The following is a 13,263-nucleotide window of genomic DNA, read 5'->3' on the forward strand; positions in this document are numbered from 1 at the left end:
ATTTACATAAAGTTGATAAATAATCTAAAATCTTATTAATTGAAATATAGATTAAATAAGTACACACTTGAAATAATATTTTATATAATTTATTAATATTTGAATAAAGCAAAATATGTACAAATAGACCCTTAACAGCAAACAAATGATAACACAATTATTTGTTTGTTTGGCCACAATAATAAAACGCGACACATATTGTATTATATTAATTATATAATTATTGTGAAAAAGGACATTATTTACAATTTTATTTATTTTTAAAAAATCATTAAATTAAACATATTATGCAAACAAACATTTAATACAATAATTTCACATTTGACCAAAAAAATGATCTAAAAATGAATTTACAATTAATGTTTTTAAAATAAAAGATATAAATTTTTAAAATATACTTATAATAATAATAATATGTTTTGAGTATTTGCATGATTTCAATGATTTCATGAGTTTTTAGATGAGTTAAAATTAATTCGATCTAATGTTTTGATGACTTTAAGTCCATAGTTTGGCAACTCTATGTAGAAAATAAATGATAATTATTAGTAATCATTTAACTAATTATAAATCACATAATTTAATGAAACACTATAATATTTTTTTAATTACTAAATTGCTTAAAACAAGTTGAAATAATTTTTTGCTAAACTATTTTGATGATAAAATTTTATACAGTACTATCATAATTGATTTCTAATATTATTTAGTTAATCTAATTTTTTACTATTTAAAAAATCTATTGAAATCATGTAGTGATAGATAACTATGAAAAGTCATACTTAGTGTCGTGTTGTTGAGCGTTGTCGTGACCAGTCATGTGCTGGTTGTGGTTAGTCTGCGGCGGACCCAATGGTTGAGTGTTACCCTGCGGTCCATTGCTATTAGAGTTGACAGAAGGTTCGCTTTGACTGTTTTCAGAGTCACTACTACTACCTTTTTTACCGTCGGGTGCGTTGCCATTATGAGTCTTGACGTGTTTGCTTAGATGGTCTGATCTCATGAATCTTTTGTTACATACGGGACAAGCAAATCGTTTCTCTCCCGTATGAGTTCTTAGATGTCGTTGAAGTTCATCAGAACGTGTAAATCGTTTGCCACAAAAAAGCCAATTGCAAACAAAAGGTCGTTCCCCAGTATGCCAGCGAAGATGTGCTTTCAGATGGGATGTTTTGCCATATACTTTACCACAACCAGGTATATGACAACTGTGAATATTTTTCTTGCGAAGATGTGCACCGGCGGGACCTAATCGTTCCGCTTCTTGACAGTTGGGACAGTCACATGTGGCGCGACCCGTATAGCGGCGTTGCGATCGAGGAGATGGCACCTGAGGAAGAGCTGGTTGCGAAAGACCAAATGGTGAGGCGCCCACACTTTGTGCTGATGGCAACATTTTGTATGTGTCCTGTAGTAAGTGCTGTCCTGAAGACAACAAATGTGCTGGAGTTGTGGCCGCTGCTAATGACGATCCGAGTCCATAATCAGCAGAACCCGCGTAATTGGTTTGAAGTTGAGAGTGAAGAGCTGGTGTAGCACCAGACATGTCATGAAGCCAATTACCGGCTACGGCAGCACTGGCGGCCTGTGCGTGCACATCCCACCACGTGCTTGAGTTAAGTGTATTCACTGATGTGACTTCTGGTTTGATAGTTGGATGACCAGAATTCATATTGAATGGCCAGTTCTCATATGGATGAGCACTGACACCAACTCTTGGATACATTGAGCCCAAATGAGTTGACTCGCTATGCATTTTTCCCAAGAAGGCTGTTTGTCCACTTTCGGCACATGACGTAACAGCAGTTCCAGGATAGAAAAGGTTGTCACTTGAATATGAGGTGTTGCCACAGTTGGTGGTGACGGCAACCGGGCGCTGGTGTGTATAACTCGTCAGACTGGTTGTCGTAGTATTATTAGCTATTGTAGGAACTCTTTGAGGTAGAGTCGATGCCGGCGTCGTCGAGTTCGGTGGTGAACCAGAAGTACCTAAAGCGCCACCAGAACTACCCTTTTTCCAGGGATGAAACCCTTTGCCTACAGCGGCATCAGCCAGAGGTGGGGGTGTCTTACTGGCCAATTTGTTACACTGTGCTGTTAACATTGCCAATGGGTTGCCTCCAAGTCGCGGGTGTTCCTAATAATACATCAAACAAACCAAACTCTAGAATTAGCCAAATGTCCGCAAATTGCACTTTTGGTCATTACTTTCACTAAAATATCATAGCTTTTCTATTAGTACTACAAATTATTTCTATTTATATATATTATGTGTTTATTGTTTATAAATATACTGACAAAGAATATTTGTATGACAAACAAATGGTGAAATCAAGTATTTAATGTTATTTATAATCAAAATAATAATGTATTGTACACATGGTGTCAATGCTAACTTCATATTTAAAATAAGCTCCGACTGTATCTTTTAGAAGACTAAAGTAATAACAATTTTTGTATAATATTGATAAAACTCAAATATGTTACAAATGTATTGTATATCATATACTATAAGTACAGTATATATATACTGTATATTCAATAAATGAATCATAAAGTAGAATCATAAGTCATATATAATACAATGTTTTAGTTTGGGAGGAGATCACCAACTGTTTGTTGCACTCAATCTATGTTTCTATAGTTTTATATTATGTTATATTTTATATATTAGCCAACAGTACCTGAAATACCACACCCCAAATGAGATCAAGTTTTCGGGTGGAGTGCCGCCACTCAATAAAACATATATTGTGACAATTATGCTATACTTTTACACATATTTTCTATTTTTATTATATTTCACAAATTCTAGTGAAATAATGTCTTTTACTTTTCTTATGGAAATCTATTTTATTATCTTTTTTGCATAATTTCATCATTAGTTTCACTTATGGCATAAATGAATGTAAAGTAAATAAATTTTCATAATAATTGATATAATTTCATGAATATAGTTTATACAGTATATTATATACATTTTGTATTTGTATATAAATTTAACAAAAACTATTTTAATGCTTATAAAGAAAGTGAAATCAAAATTAGATATTTCTTTAATTAATGTTTTTAATTACTTTATTTTGAATTCATTTTTTATGAATCGCTTATGGATTACCTACTATTTTAAAATCTACTATTTTAAAATCTACTATTTTAAAAATAACATTTATATGAATAAATATTTCTTAATTAACCACTGCTTTATTGTATGTAATAATTGTGACTCTCTTTAGAAAATTTGCTTCATTTTTGAAAAGTTAAACAATAATTTTAAACAAGTGAATCAATTAGTAATTTAATTTTTTAAATATCAAAATATAGATAATATCAATTGATAAAATAAATAAAATTAATTTCTCAAATATTTGTTTAGATGTTTACACTGTAAATATAATATAGTATAAATGTAAACATACATTTGTACAGTACAGTATAAATTACACAAATTGTATAATATAGTACAGTGTATTTATTATACAATATGATATGTTATAAATTACAAAAATTAAAATATAGTATAATATATAATTATAAAATATTACGTTATTAGAAATAAATAAAACCTTGTAGTGAATTTAGTATAACAAAAAATTAATATAAAAAACATTTTCAATTAATTAAATTGTATTATATTTAGTAAATTTAGTGGTAATGTTAAACTTGTAAATATAGAAATAATTAACTCATAGTTTGAGTGAATTTTCAGAGCCTTAGGGATCAGAGTTGCTAAACATTATATTATATATCAAATATTTAACTATTTGTATAAAAAAATAGGGAATCACTTCATGTGAGGTCTGTTCGTGTTTTAAAATTTAAGAGATATTTGTATGAAAGTCTGTATTTATAAATATATTAAAAGTGAAATGTTTTTAAAATGTTACAAAAATAATAACAATAAAAAAAATTGATAATGAAATCTGAATGAAAAGCAAATTGAAATATATATATATATATATATTATGGAAAATATGAAATGATGTGTAAAAGCGCTGAAATTAGATACAGAAGCGAATAGAGTAGAGCAGTACAGCAGTACATCCCCGTCCATCCCATCATATGGATGGTCACAACGACAACACCCATAACCGCCTTCTTTACTTTGAACGCCAAAAAGAGATCAATGGATTCAAAAGACGAGGGCCTAACTGTGCTATGCATGACATGTATGGCTTTGTTGTCAATTGTTATAGTATTGCATAGCATATCATACTAAGTAAATCTGCATTTTGATCATTGCTTTCACTACTTTAAGTGTTGACTTCATCCTACTTCACATCTAAGATCTTAACCACTGATAGCTAACATGTCTAGCATTTTCACCATTGGGTGTCACTTAAAGTCATTCATCCAAATTTACGGCAAATGTTTAACCAATACTTGTATTATTGACTTAAACGACGGGTCAGAGGATTATCAGATTTATCACCACAAGAAAGGATAGTTTGAAACGCTTTCACTTTTACACCTATTGTTTCTCTGCCTTTAGGCCAAAGTCAAGCCCTATTGACGAGCTTAGCATAACTGCAAACATTGTAAGCATATATTCAATACTACAGTACCACTAAATTGATACCAATCACCAGCTATTGATAATAGGCATACATTTTTACAATAATTGTCATCAATATTTATCAGATTTTGCTCCTTATAATATTGTCAATGATAGTAATACTAATCATACAGTAATAAATATATAAGTTATATCAATATAACTCAAACAATTTATTTTTGATTATCACTGATAAATGTTTAGATTAAAAATTAAATTACGAAATAGTAAATATTAATATTAATATATAAGTCGACTTTATATTAATCTATAACAAAGTCACTGACAAATAATAAGTTTAAGAGTATGAATGCTATGAAAGTGGGATATAATAGAGTGATGTTTGGTTTACTATAATATAAGTCAAAAAAAAGTGAATCCAATTATTTGGAGTTAACCCGTAAGCCATATAAGCCATCTGTCAATATGAAGGTCACTAACAATATTTTGAGAGCTCATCTATCAGTGCTTAACATTAGTTCTTAGTTTCAAACTTTTAAACTGATTGAAGACACGGTTTGCAGTGAATCGGTGCCATATAGTGATCATCTCCTACTACAAAGAGCTCATATATTACATTGTTTGGACGTCCAGTTCCCAAATGGACGGGCGTTACTCAAACATTTGTCCAAAAATTACTTGACTATATTCGCTGAACACATCTATCATTATCTTGATTACCATTAATTCTATGGTTCGTATATATATATATATATATATATATATATATATATATATATATATATATATTAGAAATAACAAATTATCTATTATTCACAAAAATTAATTGTTTGCGTCAGAAATAAAAACAAGTTTTGACATAAAATATAAAATTCAATGCAAAATAGTGGCAAAAAAGTCGTAAAAATTTAGTAAATCATTTGAATGGCTTTACAATGTATAGCAATGAATTGTCAATAGATTTGTATACTTGGCATTCATTGCACAATATAGTGGTTGCTATGAATTGTGGACTACATTTGGCATTAAGTATAGTACAGGTGATAGAAGTGATTCAATGATCATTGATTGCCTCCTTAGGGCCAAACATATGTACGACAACACCGCACATCCAAAAGCATCAAAACGGCTAAACACCTCATCTATTGAAATGTGTTGCCTCTGCAGGACTGGCATTGAGGGACAAACCAATAAAGAGTACAACACTATGAATGACTGTAAATAGTGAAAGACTGAGAGATTTTGATGCAAACACTGCAAACAGTGCACCAAATCTGTACTTTTCTCTCGTTTTTCAGTCTTATAGACTAATGGTTTGTGTAGTGCTATAAATGTGCTAACAGTGAGAACATGTATTGTCTATTCAATGATTTCTTTTTATCCTTTTTAGCTCTTTAGCCGGCTATGGCTTAGCCGTAGTTTAAGCATTTGTAAGCATACGCCGTCCCCTGCAGTGAGTGCAGTGATTGTCCCGTTTTCGGCTTTGGACACTACTGTACACTATACTATGCTATACTACACTACAATCTAACCAAACCATTGCACAGCAGTTGTTCTCTACCATAACCAACACTAACACTCACTGAATAACAACAGGAAAGTCTTGCCTAAACTTTCTTGTATTCTCTCATATAATCACATAAAGTGAGTATATATGCATACATACTGTACAGCAATACATTGTGTATGACTCGCATAAAGCTATGTATTGGTACTGTAGTTGAAAAGGGAGGCAAAGAAGCCGTCTTTAGGCTCGGCTGCGAACAAAACCATCATTTGCTATGATATACACTCATCTATGTATACATCATATGAAAAGCAAGCATTTTTCACACACACGTCAAGCCTATTGCCAGCACTGGTATTCTTCGAAGTCGGAATCCCCTCAATACTGGTCTCCCATTTCCTAAACCTTTTCACTGACTTTAGTATTGATGTTAAGCATTAAACATTAAACGTGTTACCAATGGCTATAGGTTTAAGATTTGTCTTTAACATCAATTGTTAGTTTGTTTCATAAATAACCAAATACTATGTGACTACCCCTCGATCACCAAAAATGACCACTACTTACTACCAGTGCTTACAATAGTTACAGACCTTAAATGTCTTGTATACACAACTATTTCACTGTTAAATCGTGTGAATGTGTTGTCAATGAATTCCATAAAATGGTCAATACATCCAAACAATATATATACAAAGTATATACACCTTATATGCAAATTGTTTACACGACTGACCCCTTATTTCTTGAAATTTTCAATATAAAGCTTATGATAAAAAATTCACATCAATTGCTATTTTAATTCCTGAGTTAAACATTTGAGGCAACCGTTGAGTCAATGATAAATTATTCATATTTAATAGTAAAGTGTATTAAAACATATAATGGTGTAAAAAATGGCACATTTCTAGTAAATGTTGATAATTGAAGAAAAATCATGTTTGACGGCAACATATGAGCAGCTGTTGTGATGTTCACACTGTTATGAGTTGGCCTTAAACTTCATAATTCTAGTATTCACTCATTGCTTATAATCGTAAAGTATTTTAGACAACATATCGTTAAGACATTTGAAAACATTTACTAATATAGTTAGCATTGGAGGACAGTGTAGAGCAATGTAAGGCTTGTTGGTCTCAGGATGGATGGGATGCCTGAGCCCCGGACTGTAGGGAATCACTCGACTGTGACGACAGGCCTCTCTGTGAGCGACCACAAGCCCTCTATTTCTAGTGAAAGAGTCATTTCATGTGTACATCACTTACATTAAACATGAATTCACATCATTGTAATACATGTTAACTCATGTGACACACAATTAATAAATTATTAATAAATTATCAAATTATCAAACAATTCTTCATTATCTATTAATAGTCGACGTGTAATGCATTTAATCTGTATTAATATCAATATATAGTACCATAACATAAAGCAATGCATTTTATGTTCAATAAAAACTTTGAACGATATAACCAAAAGAGAGTCAAACCATCAAACCATTTGGTTTTGAATTACATCTCTTTTAACACAATCGTCTCATATCTGATTACAATTTGGTTATGAAGTGCCAAATTGCCGGCAAATACTTTGTTTGCAATTCAGATTATAGTAAAGCCATAGTAAAGCTTATAGTGATTCAAACAACTGTATGTCACTACCGACACGTCCTTATAACAGGGCTTTTGAGAAGCCGTTTGTAATTTGACTAAAAGGATGTTTTGACAAACGCTAAGGTAGTGATGAAATCATTACTTCTTTAAGGATAATATTTCTTTTGAACACCACTTCTCACAGCACCCGATACTCTCAACAAACATACACCTAATAAACTGTTATTATTAGTTAATACATATAACTTAATGTATCTACTATTTTGTTTATTGCATTTGTTTAGTTCATTAGTTAAAATTATTTAATTTTTAATTGAAAAGAAAAACAAACAAAATAATAATAATAATCATTAAATGATTAAATTAAATATTAAATTGAAATCTATTAAATAAGAAGTACTTCTAATTTATTTAGTATTTAGCGACACTTTCCTATTATTTATTTATTTACAACTTCTTTACAGACGTCTTAAGGCGAAAGTATAGCTTAAATAAGTCAAAAGTCATTCACTATATTAGTAGTGATCATAAAATCATAAAAATTATAATTTAATGATAATCAAAACCCGCTTCTAAAACGGTTTGCAATTTTAATGTGAACACGACTTTAATAATATAATAAGTCCAGTCCTAAAACTACCTGAGCGTTACCCAAATCAATAACCAAAAGTCATCTTTAATCATCAATTATAAAGTTTCGATAAATCTTACAAAACTATTTTAAATAAATTTGTTAACTTTCAATTTTAAATTACTTCAATATTAACATACAGTACTGTATATTACTATAAATTTATATATATATATACTGTATATATGTGTGTGTTTGTGTAATTTATGTAATGTAATGTCTGTTAATTTATAATTCATGAGTTTAACATAAAAAACTAATATTTAAATTTTTATTAAATTATAATAATATTTATATATTTTATCAAACATATTAGTAAATTTTTAAAGCAAAAAAAAATAAGTAAAATTATATAATTCTATGCTAAGTATACTATTATTTAATAAACTTGCAAATTTAATAAAAACAATTTTATAATAATAATATATTTATATTTTGTCAACATTTAATAATAATTAATAATATTAAATTATAGAATATATATAATTCTATAGACATGAAAATCATTAATATAAAATTATATATAATATTAAATAAAAATTAATTATACTGTAATATTTATTTTTTCTAAGTACACCTACAAAATAAATTTATATTTCTCGCATTTACATTAATTTAGTTTTAATTATAGTAATTTAATGCATATTATTTAATAATAAATATATAGCAATACAGTGTTAATATATAAATCAAATAACAAAAAAAGATACTATGTAAAACATAAGATTAATATTTTTGTAATAAATAATGAAAAATTAATTGAAAACAAGTAGATGTTTATTATAATTGCATAATTGTATTGAAAATTTATGATTAATTAAAAAATAGTTTCTAATTGAGTCACTAGTTATTTAACTCATTAAAAATAAAGTAATTTTAATTCAATTATAAATAATAAAAATTTAAAAAATAGTATTTGCTTTAAGAAAGGATAAAATGAATATTTGTTAATAAATGATTGAATTGTTTATCCGATATTAAAATAAATTTATGTAATTATATGATATAAATAATTGTTTAGCAATGATATAACACCCACTTTATGAGCAATGAGCTGATAATGATAGTATATAATGGAAATAAGCAAGGTGGATTGATATAATGGTAATATTGATGATAATGGTGCTTACCATTTGAACGATAGCACTGGTCATACTGGCCATTCCGGTCAGGTTGGTGTCGTCGCCCGGGAAGGACGGCTCCGAAATACAGAGATGGAGGTCAATGTTGAGATGATAGTCGAGATTGAAATACAGTTATCGGACCCGAAGTTGTTATCAAACAAAACTTAGATATCAAAAGCTGATCGTCAGCCCTGAAAACATTGTAAACACTGTAAAACAGTGATCGGCAGTCAACGCGTGGCCAACACTACCCAACACTTGAAACAACACACACTACGACTCATACGATATATTGAGGGATCAGTCCATCCCTTTTACAATTGATGCCACAACACAAACGTCAGGTTCTGCCCAAAACCAGCCCTAAAACGCCCCAAACATCCCATTGCAATGCATGCGTGTCTCACTATCACAGCTAACACAATAGGGGACAAACACATCCATGAAGTAAACCTAAACACCCAATACTCCAACTATTTATACATACATTCAACAAAACTTTATTATACAGTATTATACTGTCTATGAATCTATGATATGTATATAACATTCACTTTTTTGCTCACTTTATATAGCTTTCAAAGCATATCATAATTTCTTGTTTTTTATATATATATTCACTAAATCAAAATCAAGGACATCTCTCTCTCTCTCTCTCTCTCTCTCTCTCTCTTTCTTTCTTTCTCATTCACATATTATTCAGTATTATTAACTCAATAAATTAAAATTTTTGGTTTATTGACAATTAACTAATTTTTAACTTAAAAAATTACTTTTTGTAAATCAATAAATAGATAATAATTGTTTTTTTTGTGGTAATATTAAGTATTGATAAAAATGAAGAGTAGAGAATATATAGTAATGTAAGCAAATGTGGACTAAACTTATTATTGTTGTTGTTGTGGTAGTTGTATGGCATGTATGACAGCATTACAAAGTTAGACCTGTTTTTGACAGGACTCAAGTAGATGAGCCAAATTGGAGTAGCTTTCTAATAGAGTTACCAAATATATTATATAAATTCTAGATTTTTAGTTTTCAATACATAATATAATTACTTTCATATATAATTCATAGTGTACTTAGATCTTACTAAATAAACCAAATTGTAAATTAATATTTTATATTTGCATATAAATTGCACATAAATTAATTATACAATAAATAAATAAATAATATGATAACATTATAATTTATTTAATAACAATAGAAAAATTATTATAACAAAAATAATTGCGAGTCGTCTCCGAAATACTTGATTAAAAGTGTTGGATTGTTTTTGTTAAGATATGGTAATCCTACTGAACACTAGTTTCAACTAACTTTTTACTGACTTATACAGACTTTATGAATGCCGCACATGAATAGCACGAGACATAGAGGAAAGGTATAAGACTGGAAATGAGTGGCAAATGACTGGTGTATGGATCAGCAAAATGCCATTTACTTCAATTATGACGAACACAACCACAGATTTAATTGACAGCAAAATTTAAATTCTCTTTTGTGGTGTCGACCACTTCTCTCTCTCTCTCTCTCTCTCTCTCTCTCTCTCTCTCTCTCTCTCTCTCTCTCTCTCTCTCTCTCTCTCTCTCTCTCTCTCTCTCTCTATCCCTACCAGTCCTTACAGACTGTGTTACATACAGTCCCATACAGTGCCTTACAGTGCAATCTCTCTATCTCTCCCTCTTTCCATATGTTTTGTTCATTTAATGTTTATTAAGACGACTATCACGAAAACACAACAGTTTGTTTGGCACGCAATCAAAAAATATGGAGAGAAATGTAAAATCGAAAAAATTATATTATATTATATAATGATTATAATGATTGTATTGCAAGTGTCATGTCTTGCATTTGTTGTACACCCGATGTTATATCAACAATAATAACACATAACTAACACATAGACCACACGCTTCTGTTATTTGCCTTATAAAGTAATTTATATTTGATTCACTAATTTTCAGTTTACTAAACATATAGACATACAGTTCATTCAAAACATATTATTCAATGGTTAGCAAAAAGCAAACAAAGTTATTATACAAAATATTTCACTTATATTACAAGCAATTCAATATAAATTTCAATACATTGCACGCGTGAATAGTATTTGATGTTATGATTTTCAATAGTTTAAGATTGACAGTTAAAAAATATGTTCAAATTCATAATGGATTGAATCATAAAGTGATAATCAAACTTATTATATAATTTTCTAAATAATTAATAAATGGTTCAATCGGTTTGTCTAAAATTAAGTGCCTTTCAATAAAAATTTCATTAACGATACAATCTGTTCACGAGACTAATCATCAAATCTTTTCAATAAACAAATTCATATAAATAATCGATAATTTATGCATTGATAATAATAATAGAAATTAAGTTTAAATATTATGTCAAATACAGTAAATTAGTATATTTATAATTTAAAAGCTTATAAGTTATAAATAAAGATTTATAATCATTATTTTTTATGCTTATAATTGGATGTAATAACATTTTTATATTTTTTATATCAATGCATATAAACAAACATAATATTGAGGTAAAAAATAAAATTAAAAAATATGATTATATATATATAATTGCATTAATCGGGTTTTGTAAATAATCTAATTATGTCTATAAAAAGTGGCCGCAGTTATCAAATTATAAGCATTATTTTATAAGTACTCATAAGATTATATGAGTTATACAAATAAGGTTTAGTGTAAAGCACGCAATCATTGATGGTTTGACCGTTAATGCAGACAAGTGTTGATAAAAGGGATGTATATGTCTGGCAAGTCTTCATCAAAGAGAGAGAGAGAGAGAGAGAGAGAGAGAGAGAGAAAGAAAGAGAGAGAGAGAGAAAAAAAACAACAGACAACTCTTGTGATTATCTGCTGAGAGACTATTATTGGCACGAAAGCACAGCACCGGCACCACAACACACGCAATAAATAATACAATATAAATACTGTAGTAATATAATAAATATATTATATATATACAGTATATATAGTATACTGTATATATAAATATTTTTTTATAAGTTATATAAAAATTGTCAGCAAATATCTGAAATTTTAGCAAAACACACGATTTGGTTATTTACAAGTGAAACATCCGAAATATCGGTTAGTGTCAGACATTTAACACATACCGGTGCAATTGCACAAGTATTAAATTTTTATTTTTATATATTTATACCTGTAGTTTGATGTTTGGCCCAAAACAATGTTTGTGTTGAAATTTTGCAACGTTTGAATTGACAGACAGGTAGACATATTAAGGCATGATTTTGTGACATTAATGTCAGTTTTGCCATCAAAATACACTATATTTATGGCTCTTTATCTTCTGTACACTCTTTCTATATAATTATATAGATATAAATCTCGACTACAATTAAAGTCCTAAACCACTAAACATTTGCTTTTTTGGTTATTTCAAAATATCAATTCAACTTTCGATTACTATTTTACTATTACAATTCACTATAAATACAGTATATAATAGAGTTAGTATTGCTAGAGATAACTGCTATTTAAACAAAAATAAAAAATTATTTTTGTTAAAAATCCTTTATGTGTTTTCTTATATAGTTATTGTTATAGTTATAGCATTAGTTGAGTATTTCAATTCATTTATTTGTTTTTTGAGTCAAACTATTGAATAGGTATAATATTTAGCTGTAATACTAGAGAAAACGTTTGTTTAGTAAATGATTTAATATTTAGGAGGAAAGTAATATTGGAGAACAATCAATACACTGACAGTAGAAAATTGATGGCACAAAACACCATCATATAAGGTGTGGCCTTTGGACTATTTATACAATACATAAATATACTAATATATGTTTAAACTTAAAAAGTTTT

At 28.9% G+C, this 13,263-nt stretch overlaps 1 protein-coding gene across 1 annotated transcript; it reads right to left on the reverse strand.

Annotated features, from left to right (window-relative positions):
* Positions 1-434: 434 nt before the first annotated feature.
* Positions 435-9,783, reverse strand: LOC128965621 (transcription factor Sp9-like). Its single transcript, XM_054312353.1, has 3 exons — positions 9,398-9,783; positions 783-2,137; positions 435-520 (listed from the first exon to the last, which is right to left on the reverse strand). The coding sequence occupies exons 1-3, from the start codon at positions 9,428-9,430 to the stop codon at positions 499-501; spliced, it is 1,410 nt and encodes a 469-aa protein (XP_054168328.1). The 5' UTR covers positions 9,431-9,783; the 3' UTR covers positions 435-498.
* Positions 9,784-13,263: the final 3,480 nt, after the last annotated feature.

Source organism: Oppia nitens, unplaced genomic scaffold, assembly GCF_028296485.1.
Source record: "Oppia nitens isolate AA-2021 unplaced genomic scaffold, nextdenovo-longstitch-racon4-pilon3 scaffold17_pilon_pilon_pilon, whole genome shotgun sequence".
Lineage (NCBI taxonomy): Eukaryota > Metazoa > Arthropoda > Arachnida > Sarcoptiformes > Oppiidae > Oppia > Oppia nitens.

Excerpts from the sequence above, each read along its gene's own strand:
- LOC128965621 (XM_054312353.1), bottom strand. The coding sequence starts at position 9,430 with ATGGCCAGTATGACCAGTGCTATCGTTCAAATG. Across the intron at positions 2,138-9,397 it reads CCAGTGCTATCGTTCAAATG|GAACACCCGCGACTTGGAGG; the intron begins GTAAGCACCATT and ends ATGTATTATTAG. Across the intron at positions 521-782 it reads GCTCAACAACACGACACTAA|AGTTGCCAAACTATGGACTT; the intron begins GTATGACTTTTC and ends TTTTCTACATAG.